The sequence below is a fragment of the Festucalex cinctus genome, chromosome 7 (genome assembly GCF_051991245.1).
Source record: "Festucalex cinctus isolate MCC-2025b chromosome 7, RoL_Fcin_1.0, whole genome shotgun sequence".
Taxonomy (NCBI): domain Eukaryota; kingdom Metazoa; phylum Chordata; class Actinopteri; order Syngnathiformes; family Syngnathidae; genus Festucalex; species Festucalex cinctus.
The window spans coordinates 22,715,289-22,736,238 of NC_135417.1; the positions used below are offsets into that span (position 1 = coordinate 22,715,289).

At 38.5% G+C, this 20,950-nt stretch overlaps 1 protein-coding gene across 3 annotated transcripts in view; it reads right to left on the reverse strand.

Moving 5' to 3' along the window:
- Positions 1 to 1,817: 1,817 nt before the first annotated feature.
- LOC144022022 (zinc finger protein 236) overlaps positions 1,818 to 20,950 on the reverse strand; it is a 55,095-nt gene continuing 35,962 nt past the window's right edge. For all 3 annotated transcript variants that reach the window (XM_077526406.1, XM_077526405.1, XM_077526407.1), the window contains 12 exons: positions 18,767 to 18,870; positions 17,572 to 18,006; positions 16,094 to 16,233; positions 14,604 to 14,835; positions 14,333 to 14,518; positions 13,905 to 14,057; positions 13,475 to 13,632; positions 13,229 to 13,360; positions 8,391 to 8,585; positions 6,355 to 6,484; positions 4,305 to 4,478; positions 1,818 to 1,972 (listed from right to left, as the gene is read on the reverse strand). In XM_077526406.1, coding sequence (XP_077382532.1) covers positions 1,854 to 1,972; positions 4,305 to 4,478; positions 6,355 to 6,484; positions 8,391 to 8,585; positions 13,229 to 13,360; positions 13,475 to 13,632; positions 13,905 to 14,057; positions 14,333 to 14,518; positions 14,604 to 14,835; positions 16,094 to 16,233; positions 17,572 to 18,006; positions 18,767 to 18,870 — 2,158 coding nt within the window. In that variant the 3' untranslated portion in view covers positions 1,818 to 1,853. The remainder of the gene's footprint in view (positions 1,973 to 4,304; positions 4,479 to 6,354; positions 6,485 to 8,390; positions 8,586 to 13,228; positions 13,361 to 13,474; positions 13,633 to 13,904; positions 14,058 to 14,332; positions 14,519 to 14,603; positions 14,836 to 16,093; positions 16,234 to 17,571; positions 18,007 to 18,766; positions 18,871 to 20,950) is intronic.

Genomic DNA, 20,950 nt, shown 5'->3' on the forward strand with positions numbered 1-20,950 from the left:
AGAGTCGAACAAACACTCACACCCACAATCACACCAAGGGACAATTCAGAGTTCAATTAACTTGCCATGCATGTCTTTGGAATGAATGTGGGAGGAGACCGGAGTACCCGGAGAGGACCCACACGGGCACGGGGAGAACATGCAAACTCCACCCAGGAAGTCCGGAGCCTGGACTCGATCTTGCGTCCTCAGCACTGGGAGGCGGACGTGCTAACCAGTCATCCACCGTGCCGCCCTTGTATTGGAACTCATTACGTTAAATCATTTCCAACCAAGTACTAAAAAGTGAAATATGATTGTGATTTTGCCCTGATAGTTTGGATCCCTTCAAAAGTGGGAGGCACAAAAAAAAAAAAAAAATCAAAACAACAAAAACTAATATGTTGTATGTTCACTAGTCTAAACACAGCATTCTGGTTAATATTGTGTTTGTGGAATACGAGTTAAGCAGCAAATTGCACCAGTTTTTACTAGGGGTATCAATATTTTTGCATTAATTTTGAGTTAATTTAAAATTCCTTTAACACCACTTTTTTAACGCACAATTAATGACCGCCCTCTTACTTGGAAAGCCTGCTCTGGGGGAATTAGAGTCACAATACTACAGACACGTCCACATCAAAATTTCATAAATTATTGAATAAAGTTAATAATAATGTATCTATTTATGGAGCCTAGGGATTAGAGGAAACAATTTCTTAAGGAAATGGGTGGGGTGATGTATTTTGGCTGTTGAAATATTACGTTTCAACCAAACCGTATTGTTTCGTACTTGTCTCGATTGTTTAAAAACTACATAATGTTTTTCTCTAAAATTTTAGGTTGTGCTGGGATCCATTTTAGCACTGCATCCTGGATGACAACTTGCTTCAGTGTGCATATCGTTTTTGAGGGGGAAGGGGAATACATGTCCAACATATTTAAAATGAATGAAAACATTACAGGGTTCAGATAGTATAAAAACATTATTTTAATGCATCTTTTCTTATGGACAATAGAAAACTGAAAAAAATATGTCTGCTTTACAATAAGCACGGTAATAGGCTCCATTTTGTGCATGATCAACTATAAACCAACCTAATTCACGATTTACAAAAGGATACAGGAAAATTAAAAATATGTACAGTATAAACATATATTATGATCATAAATATATGAGTATAGAGAGTACCAAGTAATAAAATAAACAGTTGGGCAAAGAAAAGCTGCGCTCTTGCAAAGCTGCTTGGAAATCACGCAGCACCATTGACTGCAATCGTCCCAGCGAGCAGCCCTCTAATAAAAAATGTGCATTCTCTTTGAGGCTTTTTTCGCTGCACAATTCCTCTTTCCTCATTTAAGACGCCAATCGTCTCTCCTGTCTTTGAAACTCATACTAATCAAAACAAACTTCACAAAATGGCTTATAGAAGCTCATTAATTAACCCTTCATTGGGGACACCACTGAAATACTGGTAAAGTCATTTTGATCCAAGTACTATTATTTAACTAATGCTAATCCTCTGAAAATTTCTTAGACATTTTCTTTGATTTTCTTGTGAAATCACACAGTTCAAAGCTTCACATGGAGAAAAGCAGTGACAGAAAATAATGTCGTGAGACAGGAGGTAACATTTTTTTTTTTTTTTTGGGGGGGGGGGGGGGGGGGGGGTCAAAGAAATCATTTCAAAGGCAAGATGATGTTTGGCAAAAGTTAGCTAATTGGCGGTCAAACGCTTAACAATGCACAGTATATATATATATATATATATATATATATATATATATATATATATATATATATATATATATATATATATATATACACACATACACACCACACACACACACAACCTGTTTGGGATGTGTGTGGTTCATGGAAAATCATTTTGCCAATCTTCAGATGACTCAGGGACCACCAGGTCAAGTTCGGCGGTTACTGTGACTTGAGCTGCTGGTTCTTCTTGGCGCAGGGCCACATCCTGATTTTGAACTGTAAAGATGACAAAAGCCAAAAATGAACGAAAGGTGTGACTCAAATCCAGGACAAAAGACACACCAAGCTTTCATGTGTTACTTTATCTAGATAAATTGAGAAGATTTATCACATTGTTCACAATTTTGTTTTCATTTCTGATACTTTTGGAAGTACTATGCATCACAATCAGTAATAATCCTTGCTAGGAATGCAGTATGCAAAACAAACTATCACAAAATATATTCAGCTGCCATTAAAAGTGAGCACATTTGCTCCTGGAATGTAAAAATAAACAAGATTGCAAATGTTTCCCTGAAACAGCATGCCTCAGTTCGACGAGAGGGTTTTGCGGGTTTTTTTTTCATGTAATAAAACGCTACAGTAAATACCAAACGTGGTTTCCAATCCCATTTTAGTTTGCTGTCACATCAGGGAGCATTAACTCAAATGTGTGTGCGTGTGTCTCATCCCTGGCCCAAACACATATCGGAAATTTAAGGCCACAGGTGGTTTGTTTGAATTTGCAACCGGCAGTCTGTTCCGTTCTCTGAACCACATTTTGACACAAAAACACAGACAGCGGTGACATGGGAAATGAACCGTGCACAGGAATGGATTTTTGGTCTCTGCAGAAACTCTAGTAAACATATGCAGTTACGTCCAAATGTATTGGAACTGCAAGGTCAACTCCTTTGTTTTGGTTGTACAGTATACTGAAAGGATATTTGGGTTTCAGATCAAAATATAAATATGAGACAAAAGTCCAAAATGCTAGCTTTTATTTGACGGCATTTACATCTAGATGTGTTAACTCAATACGACTATTCATCGATTTGGGAGGGTTTGAGGGGGAGGTTCGTGTACTCGGCCCATAAAAGTACGGTACCGGGCCGGCCATCCAAAATTCCCTACAAACAACATTGTTTCTTTCCACTACTTTGAAATAAGCGTTCCTACATTAAGGACATTTATACATAATGTTAGTGTCCGTACTTCCAATTGGAATAAAAATGCATGTTAAAAGTCTCATTCCCACAGATGATATTGAAGAGAATACATTTCTCTAAATTGCAATTAATTCAATTCCACTTCTTGTTATTCAAATTTGTCATGTGCTGGAGGTTGGATCCCAAAGAGCAGACACAAATAAGGTTTTAACTATTTATTCACATCGATAGGGGTTCTCAGCTGCTCCTACAGTGAATCGATCTGATTGGTTGTAGCAAGTAAAGGACTAAAGAACGACATCACATGGGTCCAGACATCACCTAAAGGATTAAAGATTGACATCACATAGCCTAAAACTAGTTGAAGCTAGATGATGGTTACATCAGTTTAAAACAGACGCTTGACCTCAAAATTAACAGGTCATGAACTCAAACTCAAACTTAACTCAGGTGTGACCCCAGACATGACAAAATTAAATTTAAATTCATCCATTCACCCATCCCTGCTTCACATATGAGTTTGTGTGTTTTGGATTATAAGCAGAAAATGTCTTTCTCCATACAATGGCCTTTCCCAAGTGAGTTTAGTTAGAGTCAACCGGTTTAGAGATTTTATTTGCTTGACTAACACAATGATGCAATAAATTCAGAGAACCAATATATCAAACATAACTTCTGGTTTTGGCTCCTAGAAAGATTTGTGTTGAACACATGTCGAAGGTAAAGTACTGTATGTCTTGCGACAGGCTAAAAATTGAAGTCTTCTGGCGTGCAAAATTTCTCCATCTAATCTGTAAAAACACATACAGGAAGTGTATTTTTCCCCCAGTTGTTATCATTAGTTAATTAAGGATTTCTCTTGTCACCTTGCTTTGATCATGTAGGACCTGTTGTCAATTAAGTCCTAATTATCCAATCAGAATTTAGCTTGCAGCAAAGCTGGGTCTACAATTAGTTTTTCTTGTCAGTCCAAGCAAAGTACAAATTCATACAAAAGGGAAACTATAATGCTGGAGGTATTTTTCACCCCCAACTCCCATATCTTATAATAAAGACTTTAAACTGCACTACACAGAACTCAACTAGTTTTATTACATAACTTACCGTTGCCACCAAATCCTGCTTAAAGTTTATCACGGTACAAGCAAGGACAGTCCTAAACCGAGGCTGTGTTGAAGAGAGAACATTCAGCATGTAACGGCTAATTTCAAGGAGGAGGTTTTGTATGCTGATCGTGTCAAAGATGTTCCACAGAGGAAGGTGTGTAACCACAGTGCTTCAATCTTAAGTGTGTGATTACCATTGAATGTCATGTAATTCTGTAAGAGACTTCCGCCATTGCTAAAATTGGACCGTAATGGTCTTGGCAACATGTAGGCGACTATGTTCAGATTGCTCACCGTAGCCGTGGGCTCTTTTCATGTGGTGTCTCATGTTGCTCTTCTGTGTGAATCGAATGCTGCAGATCTCACATTTGAAGGGCTTCTTTCCCGTGTGTTTGACCATGTGCACTTGCAAAGAACTTTTTTGGTTGAAGGCTTTGTCGCACTGAAGACACTCGAAGGGACGCTCGCCTGTAAGGCAACAAGAGCAAACTCTGTCAAGTAAGTAAGTTGGCTGATTAGCCTTTCATCCGCTCTAGTGCTTCTTTAAAGATCAACTCATTCGCTGCCAGCCATTTTCACTGAAGCAACCCCCTTCGCTCCCGGCTGTTTAACTGGATTTTGACTGATTTTGCAAGGCCCACAGAATATTGTGTTCTATTGCTATGAAAACATAGAACTTACGAAAGGAAAGATTAGTCTCTTCTTTCATCAGGAAAACGTATGTATCTGTTTCAGTTTTGCAGCAATTGGCATTAGACTATAGCAAAGTTTCATCATTAGTCACAAACCTGTTAAAAACACTGGGGCAAAGAGCTTGTTGCAACATGGCCCTGGCTGATCTCATACTCTGCCGCCACCTGCTGGCCGTTTTTGTTATAACTACCACTGCTTTAAGGGACCTCGTCAGGTTAGAAGCTGCATCAAAACCTTCTGTGTGTGCTCTAGCATTTAAAAACAAAAACAAAAACCAAACAAACACATAAACACGTTTTTAGGAGCCAAGGACAAAGTATTAAACATATTTATACGTTTTTGGGTTTGAATGTTAATGTCAAAAAGCAACTTCCAAAACTGATGATGCATATGGATGGTTGTATGTAGCATATATTGGACAATGATATCCATGATGTATCCATGCACTAGTGCAGGCATTGAAAACTGTCAGACCACACTGATTAGCCCCTTGATTAATAAACAGGGGAATCACAGTATGCTGATATTTTGTTTGCGTCAAATCATTTGTTGTTGAATACTGTATCTTATATACTTGCATTCAGAAATGCATTATGAAAAATATAAATATATTAAGAGCACGTTTTTCATGCATGCACATATTTTTTCTAATTTCCACATTTAAAATTTTTGTCATACGTCTGGTTTGGAAGTGATATTGAATAAATATGCATGATATTTATATATCCTGTATTATTCTACCATGATGACGAAAACCATACTAGTAATGAATAAATGCTCAAAAGGGCTTTCCATAAAAGCATGTGGATGGCGCTGAAAACCTAATTGAAAGATGCGCCACATTTTAAATGGAACGGAAATGACCCAAGAATACTGATATTCTTCCCCGAACCTGTTTGATGAGATTGAAAGCCTTCACAATGCTTGGTTTGCCAAAAGAGCAAACACAAATTTAGGTCAGTGCTATGCCAAAGCTGCTCTGCATTGACAACAAAAAGATGGAAAAGCTTTACACAATGTTATGCCTGTTAGTCAGCTTCATAGTTATATTAGCAGACCCTCATCAATATACAGTTTGCAACCTAAATAGCACTGCCTGACAGATTTGCTCGAAAATATTGTTTCCTTCCAGAATAATTGTTTTCTATGGCATACCTTAATACAAAATTTTCCCACGGGCCATTGATTGCAACAACGTTGTTTTTCTAATAAAATCATTTAATGTTGCACTGCTTCAAAAATGAGTACACAATAGTAATATGTTCATCCTAAAATTTCAAGAAATGGATTTGAATGGAATGGGTTTTACTCATTTATCTTGAGCACAGTATATGTAAATTGGACAGCAGCAAATTCAAAATGCTAATGTTGGCACCATCCTGATTACGGCTTTCAATAAAACGTCTGCGGTAGCCATTTTAGCTGCCTTGATGATGACACAATCTCTACTTAAAGAGGATAACAGGCCATAAGGATTACAAGAATTAGTATGATGGCCTCCAAAATATACTCTCATGAGTCGATTCAAATGATAATGGAATGAAAACAGTCTCTATGCTTTATTGAGCTCATCATATTAGCTACAGTACTTGCTTTCACAGAGGGAAGCAGCTGCTTAACGTGTACAAATGGACAGATTTCCTCATATCACCTGTGTGCGTGCGGTTGTGTCTCTCCAGCTGACTGCGCTTAGGGAAGGCCTTCCCGCATGAGGAGCAGCTGAAGACTCGAGGTTTGAGGGAGCTTGGCGATGGGCCGGGCTGGTGCACTAGTTCATGCTCCTAGTAAGAGATTAAAGTTTCCAAAGTAAATGATAGTGTATGTAGCAGGGGTCACCAAATTGGTGCTCACAGGTACCAGGTAAAAAAAAAAAAAAAAAAACTCTCCAGAAAAGGGCCATTGTGATTTTCTAATAATTTTGAATACATTAACATTTGAAAATATAATCACTTGCAGAGAGTTCTAGAAATAAAAGTGTTGCATATTGGTATATACCCGTTTCCTAACTTTTAAAATCATTTACATGATTGTCTCGTGTACGGTGGATGAATCATAAATGATTACTCTAATTTCCAGACTATAAGCCGCTACTTTTTTCACTTCCATTCAACACTGCGGCCAATACAACGGTGCAGCTAATCCACCAGGGGGCGTGTTATTATGAGCACCTGGCAGAGCAAAACAAACCAGTGAGCCCATATACAGTAGGAGAGAGAATGAGAGCAAGACAGTTTGCGCCCTCATTATGGAAAAGAAACTGAAAGGTGCATTTAATTTAAAAGGCAATTGACCTGTTCGATTCTGATACTGACAAAGAGGAAAAGGATTTTTATGGTTCTGAGAGCGACAACAAAGGAGGACATACTGGCCTGTCCGTTTCCAACACTGAGGAAGAGGACTTCAATGGTTTTCCGCAGTACGCAGGAGAAGGACGATGGCGTGAAAATTATCGGTAAAGACGGACTTTTCTGCTATAGCAGGCTGGTAATGTATTTTTGTACAGCCGTGTTTTATTAATGCACCTTTACTGCCATGTGACAATCCCCTCTGTGGTAGCGGGAACCCTTATACACCAGTGTGGTAACATTAAAACACCTGCGGCTTACAGTCGGGTGAGACCTATATATGGGCCAATCTCTATATTCCCCAAATTTAGCTAGCGCGGCTTATAGTCAGGTGCGCCTTATAGTCCGGAAATTACGGTAATAATAAGGTAATTTGAGCACAAACTGGTATCCCTTTGCATTAATCAGCACCCAAGAAGTACAGTTGCTCTCACTTTCAAAACGATTGGTGACCCCTGCATCCTGCATAGGTCTAAAAGCTTGGACATTTACAGTACAGTATGCAATTCTCATAATCTACTGAAATACAGGTAATCCTCAACTACTGGCTGTTCATAAATTAAATAGTTTGTAAGTCGAGTTAACATAAAATAATATATATTTTTTTAAATTAAATAAATACATAAATTAAATGAAATTATATACAGTTTATACTGTATAGACATACTGTATACTGTCTATACTATACATAAATTATATGTAAACATTTTTAAAATAAAAACAATGTAGGACAATATCAGTGTGTTCTGTTGGACCGAGAAGTATAAAACACAGCCAGCTTCCTTTAACGGATGTAAACTTGGGGTGGGGGGGGGTTCACTTTACAGACAGTGAAGTACTCCTGCCCCAACTGTAAGTAGTTGGCAAACAAAGGGGATTTTCAATCTAAAATTGTGCTTCACTACCCTCTGTTAGCAGTTTGGCTCATTACCACTCTTCCAAATACTTGCAATTTAAAGGGAAAGCACATCAGACCCATATCCCAATGAAAAAGCATATCACACGACATGATCTTGGAACTAAATGTTTTGATGCTAATAGACGAGTTGTTAAGAGTCCTAACTGAAATCACAACACTCTTTTGTTTTGTTCAGCTATCACAATCGTGCAATGTTACGAGTCATTCAGTAAATTATTATTTTTTTAAACTATTAATTTTTACATTTGAGAGTACAGTCAAATAATTACAATTTTTTAAAACATTTTTCAAGATTTGAAAAATGTAATTAAGGCATTTTAATGCCAATTAAGGGTTTGATTTTAGATTCATGGATTCAATGTCTTTTTAAGGATATACGGGAACACTGTAATGGTGGATGTCTGCTCTGCTATACGCACTTACCTTAAGATGCAGTGCTCGCTTAAAGGCTTTGTTGCAGATGGCGCAGACGTAGCATCGGTCTTTACTATGACTTTGTCTACAGTGACGGCGTAAAGAGATGGCACTTGGGCATAAGAGACCACAGTAGAAACATTTATACTGATGAGGAGCCTCCTTGGGCTGGGTCTTCCTCCCCCTGAGGGTATAATTTCCAATCTGGAACACAAACACAAAACATATGTACATTGTTAATGCGTCATGAAAAAAAGACATTTGTAATTGTATTAAAAAAAAATACTACAATACAAATGTACTTGCTATATCAGGCATGGGCAACTGGAGGCTCACTGGCCACATTTATTTACAAGTCCAAAACAGATAATAACATGATAAACATTAAATGTACGTTTTCAATGAAAAAAGGGGATAAATGGGGGTAAATCCCTGAAAAAAAAAAAAGGATAATTGATTGCTTTGAATTCATTTGGACAGAATGTTTACTGATAAAGGCTACTTTTGTCACTATCCCATGGAGGTCTCAGAGAAAGTGGGCGTGCGTTTTGTGCACAGAGGCAGTGTGGGGGTGGGTCTGCACCTTATGATGTTATAAAGTGAGCACTCGCGCGTTCTCTCAGGTTGGGAGGGGCTGGTGCTTGGATAGCAGAATGACCTAGAATCTCTTATAGAAGGGTGAATGGAGGAAAACACCACTTCAATTATGTTTTTGGTGAGGAATTAGCATTTGAACACAGCTAAAAGCTCCAAAATATTGATTTTTCATGTTGCTGTCCCTTGAACGGTCGCTATTTCGCAAAATTCCCGGGTCGGTGTGGAACAAGTGTTGCTCGGATACCGATACCGGGGGAGAGCCTGATACTGCATTAAAACAGTGGTATCGGTATTAATACCGATATTAAAATTATCGCTAAGGCCTTGGCATCTAGACTAGAGACAATAATCTCGACAATTATTCATAGCGATCAAACAGGTTTTATTAAAGGTCGTCATTCTACTAATAATATTAAGAGGCTCTTTAACTTGATTAGTATGTCACAGCGGTATGATAAAAAGGCAGTTGTTATTTCGCTGGATGCAGAAAAAGCCTTCGATAAAGTTAACTGGTCCTTCCTCTTTGCTGTCTTAAATAAATTCGGCTTCGGGGAGTCATTTATTCAATGGGTCTCAATATTATATGATTCTCCTAAAGCTACAGTTACAAAATCAATAAAACGACATAATTGTTTTAAAAACCCAATGATAGCCGCCACCCTGACTGCCTGGTGGAAGGCATTGGAAATTACAAACTCCCAATTGGCGCCCTGTGGGCTCTCTCCCATTTGGCATAACCCCGACTTTCAACTTAATAATCAGTCGTTCCATTTAAGCTTATGGGAGCAGAAAGGAATTACACACCATCATCTTTTCTCAGATAATAAGTTTATATCGTATACAAACCTGGTCCAAAAATATGAAATGAAAAACGGAAATTTCTTACATTATCTGCAAGTTAAAAATATGGTTAAGAAACAAATCCCAACACTTCAGGATACGCTCCAACTGCCTGTCTTAGCTAAAGATATTATAAAGCTTTCTCCAACAACAATAAAGAAAATATCAAAAATATATAAGTTATTTTTATACACAAATAAAACGTATTTACCGACTTTAAAATGGGAAAAAGACTTGTCTATAGTTCCGGAACCAGACTTTTGGACCCAAATCTGTGAAAATGTATTTAAAATGACCAAACAGACAAATTTGCAACTTATCCAATATAAGATACTTCATAGAACATATATTACACAATATATGATGAAAAAAATGGGACTCTCTGACTCCGACATTTGTCTCCAGTGCTCACAAAACACTTATCTTCATGCTTTGTGGTCATGTACTCCAGTGCTGTATTTCTGGACTAAAATCTTGGAAAAGCTCGCTGATATATTAAACTGTAGGCTTCCTTTTTCTCCAAGATTGTGTTTACTAGGTGACTTAACAATAACTGAGCTACCATGTAAACAATCTCAATCTATACTTATAGCCCTTACTATTGCTAAAAAAATAATCCTTGTCAATTGGAAAAATAAACAATCTCTAAATATCGACCACTGGTTAAACTTACTAATAAATTATATCTCAAAGGAAAAAATCTCTGCCTTAAATAAAAATCAAGTATCAAGATTTAAACAAATATGGTCTATGTACATAGAATATTTGAATCTTAATTTGGCAACTTAATCCTGCCTAGATTCTGCCTGTTAACGAGAGCCACCACATCGTTACAACTTCTGTTTTCGCTGCTTCTGTATTGGGTATTTTGTATCTGATTGTTTTTATTTTGATATAGTCAGGAACCTAGTTGCTGCTAGCTACAATTCTTTTAAAAAAAACAAACAAACAAAAAAAACAGTGGTATCGGCATCGGTGAGTACTAACAAGTAACATGCCAATGCCATTATTTCCGACGCTAATATAGGACTTTGGATGAAGCATCTTGTGTCTTGCTCGTTTAAGACATTCACTGATGTGTGCCGAGCCAAAATATCCTATTGTCCCTTAAATGCTCTGAACCAATGTCAGGGCAGCTTTTTCATGTTGAGAAAATAAAAAACTAGGTATCAGTATATCGGCATTGGCCAATACTGCAAAACTCGGTATCAGAATTAGTATCGAGGGAGAAAAAAAAATAAATAAATAAATAAATAAATAAATAAATAAATGGCATCGAAACAACACTAAACATAACACCCATGAAAAGTGAGGGAACACTATTTTCACTAATTTTGTTTCTGTCATATATCTGGTCAGGACGCGTGTGGTCTTATGTGGCCGAATAGAGCTGATGAACAATTGTGGCCTTCTCCAGCATCTAAGTTGCCCATCCCTGTGCTATACGCTTCATCAAAAATGTCAGACCAAAAAGATAAAAACAACAGTAATAATAATTTGTTAACCAGGTAGACAACTGAGAACTGTTTCTCATCTACAATGCCAAATTGAAAGCAATTTTGGTTCAGTGCCAAGTCAAGTCAAGATTATTTATAAAGCCCTGAATCACCAAATAGTCTCAAAAGGTTTCACATGCCCATAGTTGACAAATATTATCAGCATCCCATCCCCTGATCTAACCACAAGGGGGTTAAACAGCAGACAGCCTCTGGTCAGTGGAAGACCCACTCTACCAAATGAGCCACAAATGCCCATAAACCAATTTCACTTCTGCTTTGGTCTCCCTGGCTGACTTAAAGGAAGGCTCCTTTAATTTTACATGTATGGCTTGATTGGCAGTAAATAGTTAGTATAGCTACGAAACATGCATAAGAGCTGAAGAATACACTCCTATATTGATTTATTTAACTTTTTTCAACATAGAAGTACTTCCGTGTTGCAACGCCCCGAAGTGGTGACGTCACTAGTGTGTATACTCGCTTGGGGAACAGTAGTTCACGCAGACATAACAACGAGGAAGACACAAACGTCAGTTATGCCTTACTGTATTGCAAAATTTTGCAAGGCGTCGGCAAGGAAAAACCCGCGAGAGACCCCCCCCCCCAAAAAAAAAAAAAAAAAAAGCTACTTGAGTAGACAATGGTTTGTTTTCTAAGTGCTGTCAACCTCCCGAAGGACAAGCAGGCGTGCGCGCAGCGAACATTTCAGGCATGAGGACTTCGAATATATGTTACAATTTGAGATGGGGTACGCCACACGCCTAATACTAAAGCCCAACGCAGTACCGAGTATCTTTAAAGAACCAGACGTGGGAAATAATCAAGCCGATGGAGGAGCCGCAACTGCTAGCAACACGGAGCCTTCACTCTCACAACAGCCGACACAAATCGAGGTCTTACTACGGCCACTGAAAGATCTCGGAGAAGCGAAGCAAATTTAAAGCGAAAGGTAGGCATGTTTCGGGGGTGGGGGGGCATTGGTTATTATACTGCACGGACTGTTTTATTTCATAATTCATTTGAAGGTGGCCAACGCAGGGGCACGTCGGCACGTTACCGTAATGCACAGTATTAACAATCGTTGGGGCGGCTGGCTTGACTTCGTCTTTTCGAGTGGCGGCTGGCCTGACCGCAGTGGGACGCTACGCAAAAAAGAAAAAAAAAACAGCTAGGGGAGGTTGGGTGCTGTAACGACGATACATTTAATTTTACTATTTTTTCTTTTTCCTGAAATATTTCGTCAGTTCCACACGTTTTGCATTGCTCGTACTGTGTGTCACTTTACCTGTTGGATATTTGCTCCTCCAAGACTTTTCTTCTTCACATCTTTCATCGCAACCAAAGCTATCCTGAGAATGTCTATTTAGTATTGCCATGTTGAATGTCTGATGTTCCAGGATGCAGTTGAGATTGTCCGCAAGGAACCGATCCTCGAGTTCTTTCATTTCCAGACAGCACACATTCATTAGCGGATTGTCCATTCCTGTGCAGCTCCCGCACCACCACTCACCCCCCGCCTGATTCACTCGTTCGTCAAAGTTTATTTTGTGCCCGAAAAGACCATCTGGCGCCACAACTTTCACATCCAAGGCAGACTTTCCTTCGGTAGTGTTATTTTGTCGTGTTGGCTCGAAGCGATAAGGTTTAATCCTTCCGGGTTTGACGCTAGATGCACGGCTGCGTTGCATAGTGCTTCCATAGTGTAGCGTTTACACACTAGTGACGTAAACATCCGGGTTATTTAGTCACGTGTAACAAACATGCCGGCGTTCGATTCATTTTAACAATGGTTTAAAAGTTATTAAATGTACATAAAAAAATAATCACGTCACCAAATTAATTATTGAAAAAGTAGCAACTTTTTGCTACTAAAAATGGATCAATAAGTAAAGTGTCCCTTTAAGGACTTACATTATATCCACTGTCACAGGTTCCCATCACAGATTGGGAATGATGGCTGACCAGTATGACCGGCTGGCCTGCAATGGCTGGTTGCCCAGGTTGGAGATTGGAGTCATTCAGTACTGCAGGGAATGTCTGACCCTAAAGATGATAATACATACAACGATTCTTGACTAATTGGAACACTGCAGAATATGGAGTTTGGGGATAAAAGGTTGTTACAACAGCACAATAATAATTAACAAAATGGCTTACCTGTGTATTGAGATTTACAGTAACACCATCCAGCATACCCTGAGCATCTGCTAGGGTTAGTGTAACGCTACCATCATTGGCCACACCTCCTGGTGACAATACTAGGCTTTGAGATGAAGCCGTGTTTGATAGCGAGGTGCTTGACGGAAGACTGGTGACTGTAAGAAATATGTATATGTATTTTAAGATTTCCATTCTCGTGTTCCTTCCTGCTAAACTGTAAAGTTTAATGAGAACAGGTACTGTTTTTATTATATATTTTTTTAATTAAACGAAACATATCTTGATATCATGTGAAAGTGATGACACTCAGTCTGTCCAAGGATTTTACGTCAGTAAAAGTAATAGTATCGTAGATGCATGTATTTTGCATTTACTTGTAAAATTATACATTAAACAACAATATAAATATAATAATACAAAGTCCTACCAGCTATTCCAGTGTTGGTGGGGTTCTGAGGTAGGAGGTGGTCATTAGTGATAGTCAGGGTGGCGTTGGTGGGGTGGCCTGTGAGTGGTGATGACAATCTGAGGCCACTGTTCATCTCTGTGTTGTTGCTGTGCTGGAGGAGTAGGTCTTGACCTGCAAATATATGGAATAAATGTGGGAATTATAGGTTATTTGGTGTAGATAAGGATTTATTTTGCAACTGGTGTATACAGAATAGAATGGAACATAAGGGATAGTGTATAGAGTAGTAATCCAACAATGCACAAAATGTCATTTTGCTTTGAACACAAGCAACATTTAGGAAGATTACTCTTGCTCTTGTGAAAAATGATTTGCCAGAATTCTACTAACATAAGTGTCTTAACTATGTCCCTCCAAAAGATTCAGGCCATGCCGCTGTGTAATACCTGATATGGTGAGAGTGATCTCTTGAGGGTTTCCTGATGAGGTGTTGGAACCAGAAGCTGCTGCCTGTACTTGCGCGAGAGCATGGCTGAGGATGGAATTGTTGATAGTGAGTGTAATCTCTTGACTGCCCGTGCCTCCACTCACCAACCCAGTGCTGCTCATGACATGGCTCAGGTCCTGAGAGCCTGGATCATGAGTGATGGGAAAGTTCACCACACATTAATCAGCTCAAGAAATGTTATGAACAATTTCCACAAGTAAGGAACATACCCGCAGCGTCCTGCTCAGAGAGGCCAGCCATTGTGACTTGTGCAGGTGTAATGGTGGAGGACTGCAGGCCCAAGCTGGTCAGGGGGTGGAGGATAACATTGGCTGGCACGGATGGATCATTAGTAGACATAAGCTGACTGCCAGAATGGAGGACTAGACCAGTGTCAACACTCAGAGGTTGTGAGAGGAGGCCGCCCTGCTGTAGGGTCTGTTGGAGAAGGGCATGGTCGATCTGCACAAAGACACATATTGTTGCATGAGATTGGGAATTAAATCACTCGAATATCAATCATTTGTTTAACATATATTAGTATCACATTTACATTTTAATAGGGTATGCATGAGCACATGGCATGAGGGTATAACCGTGGCCAAATACCAATATTTAGGATTAATTCAAAATATATAATTGAAGTTGGTATGCATGTGCACATGTTATGAGGGTATAAGCATGGCCTAATATCAAAATATAGGCTTAAATTAAAATATATAATTTAAGATGTACACTCACCTACCACAACCAAATATCTGATCTACTGAGATCTGATACAATTCATATATAAAAAGTTTGCCTTAAGATTAACAAAAAACAATATGCTCAGTTTTTAATAAAGCATTAACTTAATAATGTACTACTGTTTTAGTTTGCAGCATTGTAGAACTGCAGAAAGACATATTTCAATGTTACAGTGCAGTAGATTAACATCGAATATAATACATTTTTGTCATGACTGGGTCACACCAGGGTTAAGTTTGGGTCATGACTGATTTAATCGGCATCTAGACTTAAGACTTTCAACTGGTTTTAAACTATGTGTTGTCAGGAGCTATATAATGTCAAGAATCTTTAATCTCTTTACTTGGTCAACAGCCAAACAGATAATTCCATGTCAGTCCTGTTCCCCACATGTCTAGCCACAGCCAATCCGATCAATTCACTGTCTATTTAAGCCAAACTGAGAAGTGTGTGTATGTTTGTCAGATTATTGCCTCTGTTCCTCTGTGCATCTCCACGGCCCAAGGGGGCTTGGCGTCTCGTTATTCTCGATGCATTCTCATTGTTTCTCGTCTAGTCAAGTTTGTTCCACACCTTTTGTTGTTATGCGAATAAAGAGTTAAAATCTTATTTGTGTCTGCGCTTTTGGGATCCAACCGCAGAACGTAACAATTTTTAAATTAATACCTAATAGTGTCAATCAAAACTATTCATTGAGGTGGATATTGTCTGCTATAATCTTTTTACCAATTAATAAAAAAACACATCTAGCAGAAACTATTATGCCTTTAACTTGTAATATCCTAATACAAACAAAGGAAATTTATTCCATACTTGGGTCTCAAGATTAAGATGATTTTAGGAAAAAATTAAATCCGCAATTTAACAATCATAATTCATGTGTTACTAGTTTAGAGTTGTGAGCAAAGGCACAGCTAAAAGAAACAAAGCAATGTGAACAAAAATACAAGGTTTACTAGGAGAACTGCGTAACCTGCAGTGTGATGTTGTTTAAGTTGCTCGTGTCGATGCCAGAGATCTGAACATTCGGGCACACCAAGTTGGCAGGAGTCAACTGGAGGTGAATCCCTTCAAGTGTTGTCATCCCATCTGATAGGGACACATTCACATCTCCTGCAATCGCACGTACACATCACATCACATCACGTTGTTTTACATTTCAAATCTCATTATTTTTGTGTCGCCTGAACAGACTGTTATTAAGTAATAGTTACAGCACACATTAATAATAGTTACACAAACGCACACACACACTTTAGATACATATTATACATATATCAAGACATAAAAGTACACGTACAATGTATATACAAATATACACATCTAGTGTGTAGTATATGAAAAAAAAAAATCGGTTATCGGTGTTGGTTTTGACAAGAGGGAATTTATCGGTTATCGGCGGGAAATAAAATCGTTAAAGTGCATCAATAAAATAAAAGTAATGTATGTGTATGTATAATATATCAAATAAAAGTAATGCCTGGTTACAAGGTCCTTGATGGTTCCTGTTAAAAAAAGATCATTTCTGAGTTAAGTTAAATGTCATCTAAGCGTATAGTTTCAAACTGCCATTAAAGCTAAATAAATAACCTGTACAGTTACAAACAGGTGTTACTTTCCGAAGACAGAGAGGGCACCATTACAAAGCTAAGATTACATTCCAGTCAAAAGATGGCTGCATAATCTTTGCTCCATGTGAAGACTTCCCTTTCAAGTTTCCATTACATTGCTCTGCTGCTCACAGAGGTGTTAAAAAAACAAAAAACAAAAACAAAACAAAAAAAACAGATTACTTCAGTAAACATACTTGGGAAGACAATGCCTGGCTTATATCGATACATTTTTGGAAGGCACTTAAGAGGATATTGGTTCCAAAAAAAGTTAATCTCTCCAACAATCATAAACTGATTGCTGGAGAAGAAGGGTAATAGAGGTGACTTTGTGGCGATAAACCACCTTCCTTCACGCCCAGAATAGACTCATCAGACATTTGGCTTGCAGCTATTCAGCAAATGTGGTGCAAGATGCTGGTCAATTCTCTACAATTGATGATGCTTATAGAACGTCAGTTCCACAAGCATGACTTTCATTTAACATAATTTTGAATGGACCAAGTTGTTGTCAGGTGAAAGATGTAACAAAGTATACTTACAGGTACAAGCTCACATTATTTTGAAAAGGAACAACTGATATCCAGCTACAACGCCTTACCTATGAAACAAACTTACCAACAGCTTGTACAAGTTGGCGTTTAAATGTTTGACTAAACCTTTTCAAATTGAATCTCTAAATAAAACTGAAGTCATACTGAACTCACATTAACCAAAAAAGAAACAGTAAAATGTGTCTGTTAAAATGATATGCGCATCAAAACCAAATGTTCAAATTATGACTGTGATACTACACTCTGACAAAGGTTTACGTTTATGTGGTGTGAAAGCAGACCAATACCTGACACTGAAGCAGGCAGAATTGCCTGTCCCACCAGGCCAGGCTGTAAAAGATTCTGGTCAAACTGCCCAGTCAGCACCTGGTTTGCTGGCAGGTAAATGTTGTCAGAGTTGGGGGTTTGTAACAGCCCTACAGTCTGAAGTGCCTCAGGTACCGTTGTCTGCTGGCCTTGTTCTGAAGCCCCAGCATGCCCTGTGGTTTCATTATGACTGGTCTGAGCAGAAGACGAGGAAGACCGTTTGGACTTGCGGTTCTCGCCATTAGTCCGGAAGTGGCACTGGATGTGAGTTTTGCGATGCCCAGAAGTTCGAAAGCGAAGATCACAGAAGGGGCATTTGAAAGGCTTGGAGCCAGTGTGGAGCCGCATGTGCACCTTTAAGCTACCCTTCGTCGAGAAGGAAGTGTTGCACATGTGGCAGGTGACCTGTTTTTGACCTGCGAAATTTTGAAGACATGAAGCAAGTGAATATGAAGTACTGAACCCATTCTCAACCTCTGTTTTGTTTTATGCATATCGTTAGCGTAATAGTGTAACTGGCCAAGCTGTTTTTCAGAGAACAAGAAAAAGCAAAATTTCAACAAGTAAAGTCTATTAGCCTTGAGTCGACCTTTGTGGATTACCATGACCTGTATGACTGTAAAAAAAACAATTTTTAGCAAGCACATTTTTTTATTATTATTGTGACAGTTAAACAGGAAGTTAACTAAAAAAGTTTCTTTACAATATGTTCTTTGAGGCCCCACTAGTCTAAACATGGCACTCTGATGTGTTTATGGAATATGAATTAAACAGCAAAATCCACACGTTTTTATCTGTATAACAGTGTCTAAGGCCTCCTCTTGCAAACATCACATGACCAAACCCAGAAAACAGGTGAGCCAGGATTGGTAACTGATGTAATTTTTAGCCAATAGCAAATGACATAATGGCCGCCCCTTAGATGAATAAAAATGGGTGGATTTCTCTGTTTAATTCATATTCCAACAACACAATGTTAGTTAAAATTCTGTGTTTAGGCTAGTGAGGGTGGAAAGAACACATTATTAAAGCACATTTTCTACTGAACCTTTCCTTATATATATGTATAACAACAACAATATTGTATACATGTTCTTAATCTGCACAGCAACTCCACTCTAAAAATACAAAGAATTTACTCAACTACATAAAGAAGTAAAGAGAATCAAGACTAACCTGTGTGTGTCTTCACATGACAATCTAGAGTAGATTTCACCGTAAAACTCTTCCCACATTCATCACACTTATATGGTCTTTCTCCTGTGTGGATTCGAATGTGCCTAGACAAAATAGGCAGAGGTTAGACATGTGTGCTTCTGGGTTCTTCCTACAGTTGTGAAAATGAACATACTTAAAATCAACAGTGGTAATAAACATTTAGAAATACACAATGAATAAAATACAAAGTGCAAAGAATAAGTAATAATAGTAACTTAAGTTTTTAGTAAAAGCACTGCACACCAATCTTAATAAACTATTTTTTAAAGTGCCCATACTTTGAAAATGCACTTCAGCTGGGTTTTCTATTATATTATATTATATATTTTATCAATAATATGCATCCCCAGCCTGTCTACAATCCAACCAGGTATGAAAAATATCCGTCCGCGACTTCTTTTGCTTTCTCCTCCTTTCTAAAATGTGTGCTTCAAATGGGCAGATTAAACTTCTGTGACTTTCTGACTTCAATAAGACACGGTAGTAAGTGCACTCGACCCCGCCCCCTCAGGTTAGTGGCCTCCGCCTCCGATCACACCCACTGAAATCCGAGAAGCTGGCTGCTCCTTTCTTTTTCTCCAAACCTCCACCCCACTCGCAAATGGCTCAGTCGAGAGCAGTGGGGAAACAACGATCAGGAAAAAGTGGTTGCTTCCTTTGTCCGAGTCGTTGAGAAGACAGTGGATTAATTTTATTTTTGAAGGATGTGTACTGACAGCATTTCTCGAAGGACTGCTTTGTTAGTGACAGCCTATTAAGAGCTGGATTAGCAACTCGTTTAAAAATAATGGATCGGCCCCAGTGATGTGACACAACTGCAAACGTGAAAGATATCAATGTAACATTTTATTTTGATTTAGTCTTCCGATCCTTTCAATTAGGAGATGTACCATAACATACCTTCTATCATATTACCGGTGTATTTTTAGTGCTTAAATTGGGAGCTACATTTGTCGTGTGGAGGTTGTTTGGTTACAAGTGGTCAGATATGATAAAGCAGACGGTGGTTGGATAATACTGAAGCAGTCGCATATTGTTTTTGCCAAGATACAATCCGCTGTGATTATTTTGCCATTACTGGCAATTCAACACCGAGTTGACATCACTTTCTGATGGTAAATGGCCGCTAACTGGTCTCGACGAGACGGCTTGCACGTTCCGACCGTGTAGTGGCCTAAATGTGGACATTTGTGTTATTCATAACAGCTTGTAAATGTCTACAAGCATTCACGGCAAACCAGATTCATTCACGGCAAAATAACACTCACAGGAGAGTTGCCGGTTACGACAATCTAACGCTACAACATAGTCTCAGTTGTAACATTATGCTACTTTTTATTACGGTAAAACGTTGTGCCACTTTTCCACTCATAAAAATTGTTCTAAAATGTGTAAAAGACATGTCTGTCTGGCTCAAATTGGTATGGTTGGACCACATTGCTTTTGCTCGCCATGGCCAGTCGTTTCCTTTCACAACAACAGCACATGGCTAGCGGAGTCGATATCACAGCCCCTTTGAGATAGACGTTATGGCCGAGGTTTGGCCTCGTGCAGTTATCTACATAAAAGTGGCACACCCCTAAAACAGGCTGTTTAGAACAGAGCGCTTTTTGCCTGATTTGGGGACAGCAAAAATAGTAGTTACAAAGTCAATTTTTACAAATGCAGGTCACATACATGTCTTTTACACATTTGACAACGATTTTAGTATGTGGAAAAATGGAATAATATGGGTCTTTTAAGTTTATGTTGTTTTGAATTAAAAAGTGTAACCTGCCATGATTTACTAGCATACTGTCTGGCACATTACCTACCTACAAACTCAGCTACCAACCTCACAAAGGTCATGGTTATGCTGGAGCTTATTTTAGTTGTCTTTTAAAAAGAGGCGGCGTACACCCTGAACTGGTCGCCACTCACCAGCCAATTTCAGAGATTTCAAATTACCGTAAATGATTCTATTCATGCTTTGTTCATTACATTGCAGTTGTCTTATGGGTCAGTGTCACATATTAGGGATGTAACGATATCCAAACATCACGATACGATATTATCACGATATAAAGGTCACAATACGATAATTATCACGATACTGTGGGGAGGTTGGTGATACTAATAAAGGTCACAATATTATAAAAAAAA